Genomic DNA, 20,149 nt, shown 5'->3' on the forward strand with positions numbered 1-20,149 from the left:
ATAGAGAGGGGCACAGAGAGCATAGAGAAGAACCAGAGAGACCATAGAGACCATAGAGACCCATATAGACCCATAGAGACCCACAGAAGCCCATAGACCCCATAGTGCCCCATAGACCCCACAGAGCCCCACAGAGCCCCATAGAGACCCACAGAGACCCATAGAGACCCACAGAGCCCCATAGAGACCCACAGAGACCCATAGAGACCCACAGAGCCCCATAGAGACCCACAGAGACCCATAGAGACCCACAGAGCCCCATAGAGACCCACAGAGACCCACAGAGCCCCATAGACCCCACAGAGCCCCACAGAGCCCCATAGACCCCACAGAGCCCCATAGACCCCATAGACCCCACAGAGCCCCATAGACCCCATAGACCCCATAGACCCCATAGACCCCACAGAGCCCCATAGCCCCCATAGCCCCCATAGCCCCCATAGCCCCCAGCACCCACCGGTGCAGCGCAGCACGTGCATTGCAATGCGGTTGAACTGCTCCTGCAGGAACTCCACATTGGTTCGGGTGATGTCGACCCCCTCGGCCACGCGCACCCCGGCCTGTGGACCCACAAGTGTGGGGCTGACCCCCAAGTGTGGGGCTGACCCATAGCACCCCCCATAGAACCCTCCCATCTGACCCATAGATCCCCTATGGAGCCCCATGGACCCTCCTGAACTCCCCCTTTGGACCCATAAGTGTGGGGCTGACCCCCAAGTGTGGGGCTGACCCATAGCACCCCCCATAGAACCCTCCCATCTGACCCATAGATCCCCTATGGAGCCCCATGGACCCTCCTGATCACCATATCTGCCCCATAGACCTCCCCCTTGACCCCCATACCCACCCCATAGACCCCATCATCCACACAATGGGCCCCTATGGATCCCCTACAACCATCCCACAGCTGCCCCATAGATCCATTCTGATCCACCCCATAGAATGAGCCCCGTAAGTCCCACCCATTGACCCATAGAGACCCATAGAGACCCATAGAGACCCCATAGAGACCCCATAGAGCCCCATAGAGACCCCATAGAGCCCCATAGAGACCCCATAGAGACCCCATAGAGCCCCATAGAGACACATAGAGACCCATAGAGACCCATAGAGCCCCCATAGAGCCCCATAGAGCCCCATAGAGCCCCATTGACCCCCATGGCCCCACTCACGAAGCTCTCCCGGATGAAGTCCTCCAGCCCCATAATGAGGTTGTGGGTCGCAGCCTGGGGGGGGAGGGGCACAGAGTTAGGGGCTGGTTTGGGCTGAAGTTCAGCGTTTTGGGTCATTTTTGTCCCATTTTGGGTCAATTTTGTCTCATTTTGGTCTATTTTTTGTCCATTTTTGCCCATTTTTGGCCCTTTTTGGCCATTTTGGGTTATCTTGGGTCATTTTTGGCCCGTTTTGTGTCATTTTTGGCCATTTTCAGTCATTATTGTCCCTTTTTTGCCCATTTCTGCCCCATTTTTGCCCATTTCTGCCCCAATTTGCCCATTTTGTGTCATTTTGGCCATTTTTTGTTGATTTTGTCCCATTTTTGCCCCATTTTTGCCCATTTCTGCCCCATTTTTGCCCATTTCTGCCCCAATTTGCCCATTTTTGGCCCATTTTGTGTCATTTTTGTGTCATTTTGGCCATTTTTTGTCCCATTTTGTCCCATTTTGTGTCATTTTTGCCCATTTTTGTCCCATTTTTGCCCATTTTTGCCCATTTCTGCCCTATTTTTGGCCCATTTTGTGTCATTTTTGTGTCATTTTGGCCATTTTTTGTCGATTTTGTGTCATTTCTGTCCCATTTTTGCCCATTTTTGCCCATTTTTTCCCATTTTCACCCATTTTTGTCCCATTTTCACCCATTTTCGCCCATTTCTGCCCATTTTCGCCCATTTTCGCCCATTTTTGCCCATTTTCGCCCATTTTTCCCCCATTTTTGCCCATTTTCACCCATTTTTGCCCATTTTCACCCATTTTTGTCCCATTTTCACCCATTTTTGTCCCATTTTCACCCATTTCTGCCCCATTTTCCCCCATTTCCCCTGTTTCCCCCCATCAGTGACTCACTCGCACGTTGCTGGCACTGGGCTCTGCCCCCCCCAGGAACCGCTGCCTGAAGCAGACCCGGAGCAGAGGCTGCAGCCGCTGCAGGGGATGGCAGCGGCCATGGAGCAGCAGAACCACATCCACCATAGACAGGTGATGGGTGATGAGGGACAGCAGAGAGCACAGGAACCCTATGGACACCCATTGATCACCATTGATCACCATTGATCCCATTGATCCCATTGATACCCATTGACACCCATTGATCCCATTGATACCCATTGATCACCATTGACACCCATTGATCCCATTGATCCCATTGATCACCATTGATCCCATTGACACCCATTGATCCCATTGATACCCATTGACACCCATTGATCCCATTGATACCCATTGATCCCATTGATACCCATTGATACCCATTGATCCCATTGATACCCATTGATCCCATTGATCACCATTGACACCCATTGATCCCATTGATACCCATTGATCACCATTGACACCCATTGATCACCCATTGATCCCCATTGATCCCATTGATACCCATTGACACCCATTGATCCCCACTGATCCCCATTGATCCCCATTGACCCCATCGATCCCAATGATCCCCATTGACACCCATTGCCCCCTATTGATCCCCATTGACCCCATCGATCCCATTGCCCCCCATTGATCCCCATTGAACCCCATTGCCCCCCATTGACCCCATTGCCCCCCATTGATCCCATTGCCCCCCATTGATCCCCATTGATCCCCATTGATCCCATTGCCCCCCATTGATCCCCACTGATCCCACTGACCCCATTGACCCCCATTGCCCCCCATTGATCCCATTGCCCCCCATTGATCCCCACTGATCCCACTGACCCCATTGCCCCCCATTGCCCCCATTGATCCCCATTGATTCCCATTGCCCCCCATTGATCCCCATTGCCCCCCATTGCCCCCCATTGATCCCCATTGATCCCATCGATCCCATTGCCCCCCATTGCCCCCCATTGACCCCATAGCCCCCTCCTCACCATCGGGCCCCCCCCCTCCCCCATCCAGGGGCCCCCCCCCCGCTCAGCCGCTGCAGGAAGGCTCCGATGCTCTCGGGGGGGCCGGGGGGAGGGGCCCCCAAAGGCCCCAACATGGCGGCCAGGACCCCCTGGACCACCGACGTGAAGAACTCGGGGGGCAGAGCGTCCCCCCCCCCCCCCGCCGGGGGGCGTGGCCTCCTCCGCTGGGGGCGGGGCTTCCATCGCAGGGGGCGGGGCTTCGCTCGGAGGGGGCGGGGCCTCGCTGGGGGAAGCAGAAGGGGGAGGGGAGGGGGCGCGGGGAGGGGGCGGAGCCTCCGGAGGGGAGGGGCTCTGGGGGGGGGGGAGAGGGGGAGGGGTGAGGCTCCGCCCACATCGCCATAGAAGGCAATGAGCCCCCACATTGAGCTCTCCACCAATCAGAGAGCTCCATGCCGTGAAGCCACGCCCCCGGCTCCACCCACGCCTAAAGCCACGCCCCCTCCCACACCGGCTCCACCCACGCCTAAAGCCACGCCCCCTCCCACGCTCCATAGAAGGCAATGAGCCCCCACATTGAGCTCTCCACCAATCAGAGGGCTCCATGCCGTGAAGCCACGCCCCCGGCTCCACCCACGCCTAAAGCCACGCCCCTTCCCACACTCCATATAAGGCAATGAGCCCTCACATTGAGCTCTCCACCAATCAGAGGGCTCCATGCAGTGAAGCCACGCCCACCGACTCCACCCACGCCTAAAGCCACGCCCCCCTCCATATAAGGCAATGGCCCCGCCCCCTCCCCCCTTAGCCCCGCCCCCACTCACCGCCATCGCCATGGCAACAGGCGCCGGCCCCGCCCCCAGCAGCCCCCCCAGCAGCGCTGCCATTGGCTGCTCCTCGGAGGGGGGCGGGGCCTGGGGGGGCGGGGCCGAGGCCGCCGGGACCGGCCCCCCCGGAGCCCCTCCCTGCGGGGGGGAGGGGCCTGAGGAGGGGGGAGGGGCAGGGGGGGAGGAGCCACCCTGGGCTGGGGGAGGGGAGGGGGGAAAGGGGGGTCAGGGGGGGGCACTGGAGACCCCTGACCCATAGAGACCCATAGAGACCCATAGAGACCCATAGAGACACATAGAGACCCCAGAGACCCCACAGAACCCCATAGAACCCCATAGAGCCCTATAGAGCCCCATAGAAACCCCATAGATCCCATAGAACCCCATAGATCCCCATAGACACCCCATAGAGACCCCATAGACACCCCATAGAGCCCCATAGAGCCCCCATAGATCCCCATAGAACCCCCATAGAGACCCCATAGAGCCCCATTGACACCCCATAGAACCCCATAGAGCCCCATAGAACCCCACAGAACCCCATAGATCCCCATAGAACCCCATAGAGCCCCATAGACACCCCACAGAGCCCCATAGAGCCCCATAGAGACCCCATAGAGACCCATAGAAGCCCCATAGAGACCCCATAGAGCCCCATAGACCCCCCATAGACACCCCATAGACCCCCCATAGACACCCATAGACACCCCATAGACACCCCATAGACACCCCATAGACACCCCATAGCCCCCATAGCACCCCATAGACACCCATAGACACCCCATAGACACCCATAGACACCCCATAGACACCCCATAGACACCCCATAGCCCCCATAGCCCCCATAGACACCCATAGCCCCATAGCCCCCATAGAGCCCCATAGACACCCCATAGACCCCATAGACACCCATAGCCCCCATAGACACCCCATAGATCCCATAGCCCCCATAGATCCCATAGATCCCATAGATCCCATAGATCCCCCATTACTCTCACCCAGCACCAGCGGCTGCATCAGGAGCTGCCCCACGAGGCCACTGATGACCTGAGCCAGCGACGCCCCCCCCGCGGGGGCCTGCAGGGGTCAATGGGGGTCACGGGGGGGACCCCCCCTCACTGACCCCACTGACCCCACTGAGCCCCAGTGAGCCCCATAGAGACCCATTGATCCTCATTGAGACCCATTGAGCCCCATTGAGCCCCATTGAGCCCCATTGATCCTCATTGAGACCCATTGATCCTCATTGAGACCCATTGAGCTCCATTGAGCTCCATTGATCCCCATTGAGACCCATTGACACCCATTGACATCCACTGACTCCACTGAGCCCCATTGATCCCCATTGAGCCCCATTGATCCTCATTGAGCCCCATTGAGCCCCATTGAGCCCCATTGATCCCCATTGAGCCCCATTGATCCTCATTGAGCCCCATTGATCCTCATTGAGCTCCATTGATCCTCATTGAGCCCCATTGATCCTCATTGAGCCCCATTGATCCCCACTGAGCCCCATTGATCCTCATTGAGACCCATTGAGCCCCATTGACTCCATTGAGCCCCACTGATCCCCATAGAGCCCCATTGACCCCATTGAGCCCCACTGAGCCCCATTGATCCCCATTGATCCCCATTGATCCCATTGATCCCCCCCACTCACCGGGTTGGTGGCAGCCGCTTGGGGGGCTCCGGGATGTGTGGGGCGCGGGGGAGGGGCTGTGGGGCGGGCGATGACCACGCGGGTGGGGGGCTGGAAACCCCCCATAGCCTGGCCTAGAGAGGGGGGAAGAAAGGGGGTGAGAGACAGAGGTCTGGGCTGTGGGGCAGCGCTATGGGGCAGTGCTGTGCTATGGGGCAGAGCTGTGCTATGGGTCGCTATGGGGCAGTGCTGTGCTATGGGTCGCTATGGGGCAGTGCTGTGCTATGGGGCAGAGCTGTGCTATGGGTCGCTATGGGGCAGTGCTGTGCTATGGGGCAGAGCTGTGCTATGGGTCGCTATGGGGCAGAGCTGTCTCTATGGGGCAGAGCTGTCTCTATGGGTCGCTATGGGGCAGAGCTGTCTCTATGGGTCGCTATGGGGCAGCCCCACCTGTGGCCGCAGAGGCAGCCGCAGCCACCGCCTGCTGTGTGATCTGATGAGCCACAGCCTGCAGGAACTCGGGGGGCAGAGGAGGCAGCTGCAGCGGAGACGGACCTGGGGGGAAATGGGGGTCAGAGCGCGACCCATAACCCCTGACCCATAACCCCTGACCCATAACCCCTGACCCATAGCGTGACCCATAACCCCTGCCCCAGTGTGACCCATAACCCCTGACCCATAGCGCGACCCATAACCCCTGACCCATAACCCCTGCCCCATAGCGCGACCCATAACCCCTGACCCATAACCCCTGCCCCATAGCCCTAACCCATAGCGCGACCCATAACCCCTGCCCCATAGCAAGACCCATAACCCCTGACCCATAACCCCTGCCCCATAGCGCGACCCATAACCCCTGACCCATAACCCCTGACCCATAACCCCTGGCCCATAACCCCTGCCCCATAGCGTGACCCATAACCCCACCCCATAGCCCTGCCCCATAGTGACCCATAGCCTGCCCCATAGCCCTGCCCCATAGTGACCCATAGCCTGCCCCATAGCCCTGCCCCATAGTGACCCATAGCCTGCCCCATAGCCCTGCCCCATAGTGACCCATAGCCTGCCCCATAGCCCCCCCCATGCTCACCCATGCCCAGGCCATGCCCAGGGGGGGCGCTCGTGCCCCCCCCTGCCTGTGCCCCTGAGTCTGTGGGGGGAGGGGAGAGAGAGAGAACAGAGTCAAGGGGGGGAGGGGGAAACCCAGGGCTGGTTTTGGGGCTATTTTGGGGCATTTTGGGTGTATTTTGGGTGTATTTGGGTCAGTTTGGGTGTTCTTGGCTATTTTTGGCTGGTTGTGGGTGGATTTGTGGTGGTTTTGGGTATATTTTGGGTGTATTTTGGGTGTTGTTGGCTGTTTTTGGGGTGTTTTGGGTCAATTTGGGTGTTTTTGGCAGTTTTTGGCTGGTTTGGGGTGTATTTCGGGTGTATTTGGGGTGGTTTTGGCTGTTTCTGGGTGTATTTGGGGTGTACTTGAGTCAGTTTGGGTGTATTTGGGGTGTTTCTGGCTGGTTTTGGGTGTATTTTGGGTGTTTTTGGGTCAGTTTGGGTGTATTTGGGGTGTTTTTGGCTGTTTTGGGGGTGTTTTGGGTGTATTTTGGCTGGTTTTGGGGTGTTTTTGGGTGTTTTCGGGTGTTTTTGGGGTGTTTTTGGCTGTTTTTGGGTGTATTTTGGGTGTTTTTGGGGTGTTTTTGGCTGTTTTTGGCTGGTTTTGGGTGTATTTTGGCTGTTTTTGGGTGTATTTTGGGTGTTTTTGGGTGTTTTCGGGTGTTTTTGGCTGTTTTCAGGTGTTTTTGGGGTGTTTTCTCACCTGGGATGTTCATGTGCATCAGCACAAGAGGCTCCACACTCTGGTGTGAGATCCGGATCACACGTGGGGGGGGCCCGGGGGGAGGGGGAGGGGGAGGCCCCTCCGGTGGGGGGGGGTCCCCGGGGCTGGGGGGGGTGGGGGGGGTGGGGGAGGGGCCCGGGGGGGGCTCCACAGGGCCCGAGGGGGGTGGGGGAGGGGCTCGGCCCCCCCCATTCCCGGTCATGGTCACGGTGGTGCCAACGTTGATCTGGGGGGGGGGAAAAGGGGGGTCAATGGGGGGCGACCTGCCCCATAGAGCCCCATAGAACCCATTATAGAGGCTCCCCCATCCCATAATAACCCCATATGTGGGTCCCCCTGCCCCACAGCATCCATTCTATGGGTCTTCTGCCCCATATCCCCCCCCATTAACCCCCATTATAACCCATATCCCCCCCATTAACCCCCATTATAACCCATATCCCCCCCATTAACCCCCATTATAACCCATCCCCCCCCATTAACCCCCATTATAACCCATATCCCCCCCATTAACCCCCATTATAACCCATATCCCCCCCATTAACCCCCATTATAACCCATATCCCCCCCATTAACCCCCATTATAACCCATATCCCCCCCATTAACCCCCATTATAACCCATATCCCCCCCATTAACCCCCATTATAACCCATATCCCCCCCCATTAACCCCCATTATAACCCCTCCCCCCCCATTAACCCCCATTATAACCCATATCCCCCCCCATTAACCCCCATTATAACCCATATCCCCCCCCATTAACCCCCATTATAACCCCTCCCCCCCATTAACCCCCATTATAACCCATATCCCCCCATTAACCCCCATTATAACCCATATCCCCCCCATTAACCCCCATTATAACCCATATCCCCCCCATTAACCCCCATTATAACCCATCCCCCCCATTAACCCCCATTATAACCCATATCCCCCCCCATTAACCCCCATTATAACCCATATCCCCCCATTAACCCCCATTATAACCCATATCCCCCCATTAACCCCCATTATAACCCATATCCCCCCCATTAACCCCCATTATAACCCATATCCCCCCCATTAACCCCCATTATAACCCATATCCCCCCCATTAACCCCCATTATAACCCCTCCCCCCCCATTAACCCCCATTATAACACATATCCCCCCATTAACCCCCATTATATCCCCTCCCCCCCGGGGGGGGGCGCTCACCTGGATGGGAATAGCCGCCTGCTGCAGCAGCAGGGGGGGCGGGGCCGGCGGGGGGGCGGGGCCGTGGGCGGGGCGAGCGAGCAGCAGGGGGCGGGGCGGGGTCATGCCGAGGTCACAGCGCAGGTCAGCCAGGGCGGCCAGAGCGTTGCCTAGCAACCGCTGCCCCTCCCCCACCAGGGATACCAGGCGCTGGGCGGCAGCCAGGCCGGGGGCCTGCGGGGGTCAGAGGTCAGAGGGGTCAATGGGGGGGGAGGGGTTAAAGGGGGAGGGGCCAGAGGGGGAGGGGCCAAAGAGGGAGGAGGTAACACATGGGAGGGGGAGGGGCAAGAGCGAAGGGGGGGAGGGGTCAGAGGGGAAGGGGTCAGAGGGGTCAATGGGGGGGGGAGGGGTTAAAGGGGGAGGGGCCAGAGAGGGGGAGGGGCCAGAGGGGTCAATGGGGGGGGGAGGGGTTAAAGGGGGAGGGGCCAGAGAGGGGGAGGGGTCAGAGAGGTCAATGGGGGGGGAGGGGTTAAAGGGGGAGGGGCCAATGGGGGAGGGGCCAGAGAGGAGGGGGAGGGGTCAATGGGGGAGGGGTCAGAGAGGAGGGGGAGGGGTCAAAGTGGGAGGGGTCAAAGAGAAGGGGGAGGGTCAAGAGCAATGGGGGAGGGGCCAATGGGGGAGGGGTAAGAGAGGAGACAAGGGGGGGGAGGGGAAGCAGGTGTCAGAGGGAGGGGGAGGAGCCATGAGCTGCCCCCCCCCCCCCCCAATGCCTCCTCCCCCATTGGCTGCATCCCCAGGTACAGCCCATCCCCCCCCCCAGCCCCAGATGGTTCAGCCCGTGATGACGTCACCGACAGGGGCGGGGCTAAGGGGGGTGGGGCCATTGGACTGTCCCATTACTGTAATGGGGTTATATGGGTTGTACCATCCCCCTTTTACCCCCCCATACACCCCCATAGCCCCCCTATACTCCCCCATAGACCCCATAGCCCCATAGACCCCATAGACCCCCCATAGCCCCATAGCCCCCATAGCCCCTATAGGGCCCCCATAGACCCCCCATAGCCCCATAGCCCCTATAGCCCCATAGACCCCCCATAGCCCTCCAGCCCCATAGCCCCTATAGGCCCCATACATTGTTGTTGTAGTCAGCAGAGCCTGCGCTCCCCAGGATCTCCAGGTACCGCAGCCTATAGGGCTCCATAGCCCCCATACCCCCATAGCCCCCATAGCCCCATAGACCCCCCATAGCCCCATAGCCCCCATAGCCCTCCAGCCCCATAGCCCCTATAGGGCCCCATACATTGTTGTTGTAGTCAGCAGAGCCTGCGCTCCCCAGGATCTCCAGGTACCGCAGCCTATAGGGCTCCATAGCCCCATAGACCCCCCATAGCCCCATAGACCCCCCATAGCCCCATAGACCCCCCATAGCCCCATAGCCCCATAGACCCCCCAGCCCCATAGCCCCTATAGGCCCCATACATTGTTGTTGTAGTCAGCAGAGCCTGCGCTCCCCAGGATCTCCAGGTATCGCAGCCTATAGGGCTCCATAGCCCCATAGACCCCCCATAGCCCCATAGAACCCCCATAGCCCCATAGACCCCCCATAGCCCCATAGCCCCATAGACCCCCCAGCCCCATAGCCCCTATAGGGCCCCATACATTGTTGTTGTAGTCAGCAGAGCCTGCGCTCCCCAGGATCTCCAGGTACCGCAGCCTATAGGGCTCCATAGCCCCATAGCCCCATAGACCCCCCATAGCCCCATAGACCCCCCATAGCCCCATAGACCCCATAGACCCCCCATAGCCCCACAGCCCCATAGCCCCTATAGGGCCCCATACGTTGTTGTTGTAGTCAGCTGAGCCTGCGCTCCCCAGGATCTCCAGGTAACGCAGCCTATAGGGCTCCATAGCCCCATAGACCCCCCATAGCCCCATAGCCCCCATAGCCCCATAGACCCCCCATAGCCCTCCAGCCCCATAGCCCCTATAGGGCCCCATACATTGTTGTTGTAGTCAGCAGAGCCTGCGCTCCCCAGGATCTCCAGGTACCGCAGCCTATAGGGCTCCATAGCCCCATAGACCCCCCATAGCCCCATAGACCCCCCATAGCCCCATAGCCCCATAGCCCCTATAGGGCCCCATACATTGTTGTTGTAGTCAGCAGAGCCTGCGCTCCCCAGGATCTCCAGGTATCGCAGCCTATAGGGCTCCAGTCTCCCCTCCAGGCGCCTGAGCTCCTCCAGCACTGACACCAGCTCCGAGGGGGAGGGGGGGCTGGGGGGGACATGGGGTCATATGGGGCTCATATAGGGTGCTATGGGGTCCTATAGGGTGCTATGGGGTCCTATACGGTGCTATGGGCCCCCTATAGGGGGATGATGGGGCTGCCGTAAGGTGCTATAGGGCACTACGGACCTCCTGCAGGGGGATGATGGGGCTCCCATAGGGTGCTATGGGGCTCCCATAGGGTGCTATGGGGTCCTATAGAGGGCTATGCGGTCCTATAGGGTGCTATGGGGTCCTAGAGGGTGCTACAGGGCTCCAATAGGGTGCTATGGGGCTCCCATAGGGTGCTATGGGGCTCATATAGGGTGCTATGGGGCTCCCATAGGGTGCTATAGGCCTCCCATAAGGTGCTGTAGGGCTCCTGTAGGGTGCTATAGATCTCCTATAGGATGCTAAAGGGCTCCAATAGGGTGCTATAGGTTCCCTACAGGGTGCGAAAGGGTTCGTATGGGGTGCTATGGGGTCAGATAGGGTGCTATAGGACCCCTACAGGGTGCTATAGAGCTCCTGTAAGGTGCTATAGAAGTCCTATAGGGTGCTATAGGGCTCATATAGGGTGCTATAAGGCTCCCATAGGGTGCTATGGGGCTGATGTAGGGTGCTATAGGACCCCTACAAGGTGCTATAGGTCTCCCATAGGGTGCTATGGGGCTCCTGTAGGGTGCTATAGGACCCCTACAAGGTGCTATAGGTCTCCCATAGGGTGCTATAGATCTCCCATAGGGTGCTCTAGGGCTCCCATAGGGTGCTATGGGGCTCCTGTAGGGTGCTATAGGGCTGCTGTAGGGTGCTATAGGACCCCTACAGTGTGCTATGGGGCTCCCATAGGATGCTATAGGACCCCTACAGTGTGCTATGGGGCTCCCATAGGATGCTATAGGACCCCTACAGGGTGCTATGGGGCTCCCATAGGATGCTATAGGACCCCTACAGGGTGCTATGGGGCTCCCATAGGGCTCCCATAGGGGACAATGGAGCCCCCCCCCCCATCACCCACCTGGTGTTGAGCTCCGGGGCTGGGGGGGGCTCGGGGGGGTCCTCAGGGGCTGGGGCTGCTTCCAAGTGCTCCTCGGGGGGGTCCTCGGGGGGGGCCTGGGGGGGGACATCAGCCTGGGGGGGGGACGACCCAAAGGATGGGGGGGGGGGGACCATAATGGGGGGGTCAATGGGGGGGTCAATGGGGGGGGTAGGACCATAATGGGGGGGGTAGGAGCACAATGGGGGGGTCAATGGGGGGGTCAATCGGGGGGGTCAATGGGGGGGTCAATGGGGGGGTAGGAGCACAATGGGGGGGTCAATGGGGGGGTCAATAGGGGGGGTAGGAGCACAATGGGGGGGTAGGAGCACAATGGGGGGGGTAGGAGCACAATGGGGGGGTCAATGGGGGGGTCAATAGGGGGGGTAGGAGCACAATGGGGGGGTAGGAGCACAATGGGGGGGGTAGGAGCACAATGGGGGGGTCAATGGGGGGGTCAATGGGGGGGGTAGGACCATAATGGGGGGGGTAGGAGCACAATGGGGGGGTCAATGGGGGGGTCAATGGGGGGGTCAATGGGGGGGGTAGGAGCACAATGGGGGGGGTCAATCGGGGGTCAATGGGGGGTCAATGGGGTGACCCCTGACCTCGAGGCGCTGCAGGATGCTCTGGATGTCCCTCAGCATGTGTTGGGCCACCAGGAGCCGCAGACGAGGCTCACTCTGCAGGGGGGATGGGACCCAAAACAGCCCCAAAACAGCCCAAAATGAGCCCAAATTAACCCAAAATGAGCCAAAATGAGCCCAAACCAACCCAAAATGACCCAAACTAGCCCAAAATGACCCAAACTAGCCCAAAATGACCCAAACTAGCCCAAAATGACCCAAACTAGCCCAAAATGACCCAAACTAGCCCAAAATGACCCAAACTAGCCCAAAATGAGCCCAAACCAACCCCCCCCAAAACTCCTCAAAACACCCAAACCCAGCCCAAAATCCACCGAAAACCATCGAAATATCCCAAAATACCCCAAAATACCCAAAAATCACCCCAAAACACCCAAAATCCCCCAAATTCACCCCAAAACCATCCCCCCCCCCCCACCTGCACAGGCCCCTGGTCCATGTTGATGTGGACGTCAACGGAGGAGCCATCGATCTACAGGGGACACAAACCCCCCAAAAACTGAGCTCAAACGACCCCAAAACCGCCACTTTTCCACCCAAAACCACCTCCCCCCCCCCCCCAATGACCCCCCCCAAAAACAACACCCCAAAAAGACCCAAAATGGCCCAAATTGAGCCCAAAACTCACGGGCAGGTTGAAGGTTCCCACCATGACGTAGCTGTTGGGGTTGCGGTCGGGCCCACGGGGGGGGCCCCCCCCTCCCCCACCCCCCCCGTTGTGGGGGGGGAGGGGCGGGGGGGGGGGGCCCCGAGGGGGGGGGCTGGGCCTGGGGGGGGGCGCGCTCAACCAGGTGGATGACTTTGCCCCCCACATCTGGGGGGGGGTCAATGGGGGTCAATGGGGGATCATTGTACCCCATAGATCCCCATTGTACCCCATAGATCCCCATTGTACCCCATAGGTCCCCATTGATCCCCCCTATTGTACCCCATAGGTCCCCATTGATCCCCACTGCACCCATAGGTCCCCATTGATCCCCATTGCACCCCATAGGTCCCCATTGATCCCCCCTATTGCACCCCATAGGTCCCCATTGATCCCCATTGCCCCCATAGGTCCCCATTGATCCCCATTGCACCCCATAGGTCCCCATTGCCCCCACTGTACCCCATAGGTGCTCGTTGCACTCATAGGTCCCTATTACCCCCCAAAGGTCCCCATAGGTCTCCATTACCCCCCATAGATCCCCATTGCACCCCATTACCCCCAATGAACCCCATAGATCCCCATTATCCCCATTGAACCCCATAGATCCCCATTACCCCCATTGAACCCCACTGCCCCCATAGATCCCCTTTGCTCCCAGAGTTCCCCATTAAACCCATTGCCTCCCATTGCCCCCATTGCCTCATTACCCCCACTGACCCCCATTACCCCATAGCCCCATTACCCCCCATAGCCCCCCATAATCCACAATAGCCCCCATTTCCCCCATTTCCCCCATTCCCCCCTTTACCCCATTACCTCTATTACCCTATACCCCCATTGCCCCCATTGCCCCCATTGCCCCATTACCCCCATCACCCCATTACCCCCTTCCCCCCATACCCCCCATTACTTCCATTGCCCCCCATACCCCCATTACCCCACTGACCCCCATTTCCCCATAACCCCCATAGCCCCCATTGCCCCATTAACCACATTAACCCCCATTAACCCCATAGACCCCATTGACCCCATTACCCCCCATAGCCCCATAGCTCCCATTACCCCCATTACCCCATTCCCCCCATCACCCCATTGACCCCCATTACCCTATAGACCCCATTACCCCATAGACCCCATTACCCCATAGCCACATTACCCCATACCCCCCATAGACCCCATTGCCCCATAGACCCCATTACCCCATACCCCCCATAGACCCCATTAACCCCATAGACCCCATTACCCCATAGACCCCATTACCCCATAGACCCCATTACCCCATACCCCCCATAGACCCCATAACCCCATTAACCCCATAGACCCCATAGCCCCATATTCCCCATAGACCCCATTACCCCCATAGACCCCATAGCCCCCATAACCCCATAGCCCCCATAGACCCCATTACCCCATAGCCCCCATTAACCCCATAGACCCCACAGACCCCACAGACCCCATATCCCCCTCTCACTGTAGTCCCTGAGGCGCCGCTCGTCCTGCAGGACCCCATAGACTCCATTACCCCATAGACCCCATTAACCCCATAGCCCCCCATAGCCCCCATTACCCCATAGACTCCATTACCCCATAAACCCCATTACCCCATAGACCCCATTAACCCCATTAACCCCATAGACCCCATTGACCCCATACCCCCCCCATACTGACTGTAGTCCCTGAGGCGCCGCTCGTCCTGCAGGACCCTGCCCCATAGACCCCATTAACCCCATTACCCTATAGACCCCATAGGCTGCTCACTGTATTCCCTGAGGCGCCGCTCGTCCTGCAGGACCCCATAGACCCTATACCCCCCATAGACCCCATATCCCCCATAGACCCCATAGACCCCACAGACCCCATTGACCCCACACTCACTGTATTCCCTGAGTTGCCGCTCGTCCTGCAGGACCCTGCCCCATAGACCCCACAGACCCCATAGCCCCCATTGACCCCACACTCACTGTATTCCCTGAGGCGCCGCTCGTCCTGCAGGACCCCACAGACCCCATAGCCCCCATAGACCCCATAGCCCCTATAGCCCCTATAGCCCCCATAGCCCCACACTCACTATATTCCCTGAGCTGCCGCTCGTCCTGCAGGACCCTGCCCCATAGACCCCACAGACCCCATAGCCCCTATAGACCCCATAGCCCCCATAGACCCCATACTGACTCACTATATTCCCTGAGCCGCCGCTCGTCCTGCAGGACCCTGCCCCACAGACCCCATAACCCCACAGACCCCATTAACCCCATAGACCCTATAGACCCCATAGCCCCACACTCACTGTACTCCCTGAGCCGCCTCTCATCCTGCAGGACCCTCCCCTGGTAAATGAGTCTTTGCTTCTCTGGAGCAATTCCCACAGAGCTGGAGATGTGAGCCTTGAAATCCCGCACTGAGATCTGGGGTCATGGGGTTATAGTGGGGTTATGGGGTCATGTGGGGTCAGTGGGGTTATGGGGTCAGTGGGGTCAGGGGGGTTATGGGGTCAGTGGGGTCAGTGGGGTCAGTGGGGTTATGGGGTCAGTGGGGTCAGTGGGGTCAGTGGGGTTATGGGGTCAGTGGGGTTATGGGGTCAGTGGGGTTATGGGGTCAGGGGGGTTATGGGGTCAATGGGGCAATTCCCACAGAGCTGGAGATGTGAGCCTTGAAATCCCGAACTGAGATCTGGGGGTCAGGGGGTCAGTGGGGTCAGTGGGGTTATGGGGGATCAATGGGGATGGGATCAATGGGGTTATGGGGTCAGTGGGGTTATGGGATCAGTGGGGATATGGGGTCAGTGGGGATATGGGGTCAGTGGGATATGGGATCAATGGGGATGGGGCTGGGATCAATGGGGTGGGATCAATGGGGCTGGGATCAATGGGGCTGGGATCAATGGGGTGGGATCAATGGGGCTGGGATCAATGGGATCAATGGGGCTGGGATCTATGGGGCTGGGATCAATGGGGCTGGGATCAATGGGGTGGGATCAATGGGGCTGGGATCAATGGGGATCAATGGGGCTGGGATCAATGGGGATCAATGGGGCTGGGATCAATGGGGCTGGGATCAATGGGGCTGGGATCAATGGGGATCAATGGGGCTGGGATCAATGGGGCTGGGATCAATGGGGCTGGGATCAATGGGGTGGGATCAATGGGGCTGGGATCAATGGGGCTGGGATCTATGGGGCTGGGATCAATGGGGTGGGATCAATGGGGCTGGGATCAATGGGGCTGGGATCAATGGGGTGGGATCAATGGGGCTGGGATCAATGGGATCAATGGGGCTGGGATCTATGGGGCTGGGATCTATGGGGCTGGGATCAATGGGGTGGGATCAATGGGGCTGGGATCAATGGGGCTGGGATCAATGGGGTGGGATCAATGGGGCTGGGATCAATGGGATCAATGGGGCTGGGATCAATGGGGTGGGATCAATGGGGCTGGGATCAATGGGATCAATGGGGCTGGGATCAATGGGATCAATGGAGCTGGGATCAATGGGGTTCAATGGGGCTGGGATCTATGGGATCAATGGGGATCAATGGGATCTATGGGGCTGGGATCAATGGGATCAATGGGGATCAATGGGATCTATGGGGCTGGGATCAATGGGGTTCAATGGGATCTATGGGGCTGGGATCAATGGGGCTGGGATCAATGGGATCAATGGGGCTGGGATCAATGGGGCTGGGATCAATGGGATCAATGGGGCTGGGATCAATGGGGTTCAATGGGGATCAATGGGGCTGGGATCAATGGGGTTCAATGGGGCTGGGATCAATGGGGCTGGGATCAATGGGGCTGGGATCAATGGGGATCAATGGGATCTATGGGGCTGGGATCAATGGGGATCAATGGGATCAATGGGGTTCAATGGGGATCAATGGGGCTGGGATCGGCCTCACCTCCGGCTCCACCTCGAAGCTCCGGGTCTGTGAGTCCAGGGTCTTGACGAGCACCGGGAGCGGCTCCTCCGCCATGGCCGGGCCGGGGCCTGTCCCGTTCCTGCCAACGCTCCCGAACGGCTTTAAACTGGACCTAAACTGGGTTTAAACTGGATTTAAACTGGTTTAAATGGGATTTAAACTGGGTTTAACTGGGATCCGAACGGGATCCGAACGGGCCCGAACGCGAACGGCCGCTGCGGCTGAGGTAATCAGGACCCCCCCCGCCGCGGGGCTGCCCGAGGAGCGCCTGATCGGATCCAACCCCCCCAACCACTCCAAACGGTGCCGGAGAGACCCAAACGCTGCCCCTCCCCCAACGGCAAACGCACGCGGAGCGTTCGGGACCGTTCGGAACGGGTTTGGGCGCTGGGAAACGGGCGGGTGCGACAGGCGTTTGATGCGGGCAGCACAACGGGGGCCTCGGGCAGGCGCCATCTTGGGTGAGGGAGGGGTTTGTGGGCGCCGCCATCTTCCGGAAGGAGGGGAGGGGTCGGTTACGTCATCACCGGACCCAAAACCCCCGTTATTGACCCCAAAATGAGGCCCCCGATGGGGAGGGGGCGATGGGGGGAGGGGCGAGCCCCATAGCGGGGTCCTATGGCTGCTCTATGGGGCAATGAACCCCTTATGGGTCACCCCCCCTTCCAAGATGGCGGCGGACGGCGCATCACGTGACACCCCCCCCAATACAACACAAGAGGCCGGATCTGACCCAAAATCGTCTTTATTTGACCCAAAATCCACTCCCCCCCTCCCCCCCCCCCCCATTATTCCAATGGTTCCAATGGTCCTGAAGGGAAATCTGGGGCTGGAAGAGAGAAACGGAGTCAATGGGGGGGGGGGGACCCATAGGGATCAATGGGGGGGGGGGGACCCATAGGGATCAATGGGGGTGGGGGGGACCCATAGGGATCAATGGGGGGGGGGACCCATAGGGATCAATGGGGGTGGGGGGGACCCATAGGGATCAATGGGGGTGGGGGGACCCATAGGGATCAATGGGGGGGGGGGGACCCATAGGGATCAATGGGGGGGGGGGGGGGGACCCATAGGGATCAATGGGGGGGGGGGGGGGGGACCCATAGGGATCAATGGGAGGGGGGGTTTGGGGTCCCATAGAGATCAATGGGAGGGGGTTTTGGGGTCCCATAGAGATCAATGGGGTGCCATAGAGGTCCTAAAGGGATCAGTGGGGTTCAGTGTGTCCTAGATACCAATGGGGGTCAACAGGGTGCCATTGGGGTCCCATAGCCATGAATGGGAGTCAATGGGGTCTCATAGGAATCAATGGGGCTCAATGGCTCCCATAGGGTTCAGTGGGTCCCACAGGGATCAGTGCGGGTCAATGGGTCCCACAGAGTTCAATGGGGTCCCAGAGGGATCAATGGGCCCCATAGGGTCAATGGGGTTCAATGGGGTTCCATAGGGTTCAATGGGCCCCGTAGGAAGCAATGGGTCCCGTAGGGATCAATGGGGTTCAATGGGGTCCCATAGGGATCAATGGGGTTCAATGGGGTTCCATAGGGTTCAATGGGTCCCGTAGGGATCAATGGGGTTCAATGGTGTCCCAGAGGAATCAATGGGCACCATAGAAATCAATGAGCCCCATAGGAATCAATGGGCCCATAGGGATCAATGGGGTTCAATGGGGTCCCATAGGGATCAATGGGGTTCAATGGGGTTCCATAGGGTTCAATGGGCCCCGTAGGGATCAATGGGGTTCAATGGTGTCGCAGAGGAATCAATGGGCACCATAGAAATCAATGAGCCCCATAAGAATCAATGGGGCCCATAGGGATCAATGGGGATCAATGGGGTTCAATGGGGTTCAATGGGGTCCCATAGGGATCAATGGGGTTCAATGGGGTCCCATAGGGTTCAATAGGGTCCCATAGGGATCAATGGGGTTCAATGGGGCTCAATGGGGTTCAATGGGGTCCCATAGGGATCAATGGGGTTCAATGGGGTCCCATAGGGTTCAATAGGGTCCCATAGGTTTCAATGGGGCTCAATGGGGTCCCATAGGGTTCAATGGGGTCCCATAGGGTTCAATGGGGGGGGGCTCCGGCGGCTCAGGGCGCTGCGTGGGGTCATCACGTGGGGGTCACGTGCTCTTAGAGCCGGTTCCTCATCGCCGCCATCATGGCCCCCCCATGGGTAAAGGTCACGTGGGGAGGGGGGGGGAACACGTGAGGTCCTTACCGTGGTCACGTGGGTCCTGATGGGCGCAACCACTGCGAGAAGGGGGGGGGGGGGTTAGGGGAGGGAGAGGCCACGTGGGGCAATGGGGGGAGGGGTCGCTCAGGCCAATGATGTCATCAAAGGGGGTCGGAGACTCTAGTCTATGGCGTCATCACTGCGAGCCCCCCCCCATAGGGTAGCAATGGACCCGTCCGGACCCTTATAGGGCTCCCCCCACCCCCTTTACCCGCTATAGGGGCTATAGGGAGGTCGCAGCGCCCCATAGAGGACATGGGACCCACCCCATAGCCCCATAGAGGACATGGGACCCACCCCATAGCCCCATAGAGGACATGGGACCCACCCCATAGCCCCATAGAGGACATGGGACCCAACCCATAGCCCCATAGAGGACATGGGATCCCCATAGAACACATGGGGATCGTCTACAGCCCCATAAGGATCCCCCCATAGCGAACATAGGATCCCCCTCTTAACCCCATAGAGGATGTGGGACCCCCAGAATGATCGGCCCATAGGGACCCCCTCATAGACACCGGACCCCCATAACCCTATAGGAATCCCCTCATAGATCCCCCCATAGAGAACATAGGAACCCCACAGCCCCATAGAGACCCCCATAGGAAGCCCCCCATAGCCACATAGAGACCTCCCCATAACCCCATAGGGACCTCCCGATAACCCCATAGAGAACCTCCATAGCCCCATAGGAAGTCCCTATAGTTACCCCCCATAGAGACCCCCCATAGCCAGCCCCCCATAGAGACCCCCCATAGCCAGGCCCCCATAGAGACCTCCCCATAACCCCATAGACCGCCGATAGCCCCATAGGAAGCCCCCCATAAACCCATACAGATCCCCCATGGATGAGACCCCCTTAACCCCATAGA

At 58.9% G+C, this 20,149-nt stretch overlaps 1 protein-coding gene across 1 annotated transcript; it reads right to left on the reverse strand.

Annotated features, from left to right (window-relative positions):
- Window positions 1-457: 457 nt before the first annotated feature.
- Window positions 458-17,290, reverse strand: BAG6 (BAG cochaperone 6; the record flags this gene model as incomplete). The annotated part of the gene is made up of 19 exons (XM_034073544.1): window positions 17,016-17,290; window positions 15,408-15,525; window positions 14,976-15,030; window positions 13,100-13,178; window positions 12,890-12,943; window positions 12,433-12,507; window positions 11,807-11,901; window positions 10,668-10,797; window positions 8,542-8,754; window positions 7,323-7,569; window positions 6,603-6,662; window positions 5,963-6,067; window positions 5,534-5,646; window positions 4,872-4,950; window positions 3,867-4,070; window positions 3,095-3,332; window positions 2,061-2,238; window positions 1,173-1,226; window positions 458-560 (listed from the first exon to the last, which is right to left on the reverse strand). Coding segments are annotated over exons 1-19 (2,275 nt in total), but the record flags the coding sequence as incomplete, so codon positions are not given.
- Between the last annotated feature and the right edge of the window lie 2,859 nt (window positions 17,291-20,149).

Source organism: Melopsittacus undulatus, assembly GCF_012275295.1.
Source record: "Melopsittacus undulatus isolate bMelUnd1 chromosome 28 unlocalized genomic scaffold, bMelUnd1.mat.Z SUPER_28_unloc_1, whole genome shotgun sequence".
In the NCBI taxonomy this organism is placed as follows: Eukaryota; Metazoa; Chordata; class Aves; order Psittaciformes; family Psittaculidae; genus Melopsittacus; species Melopsittacus undulatus.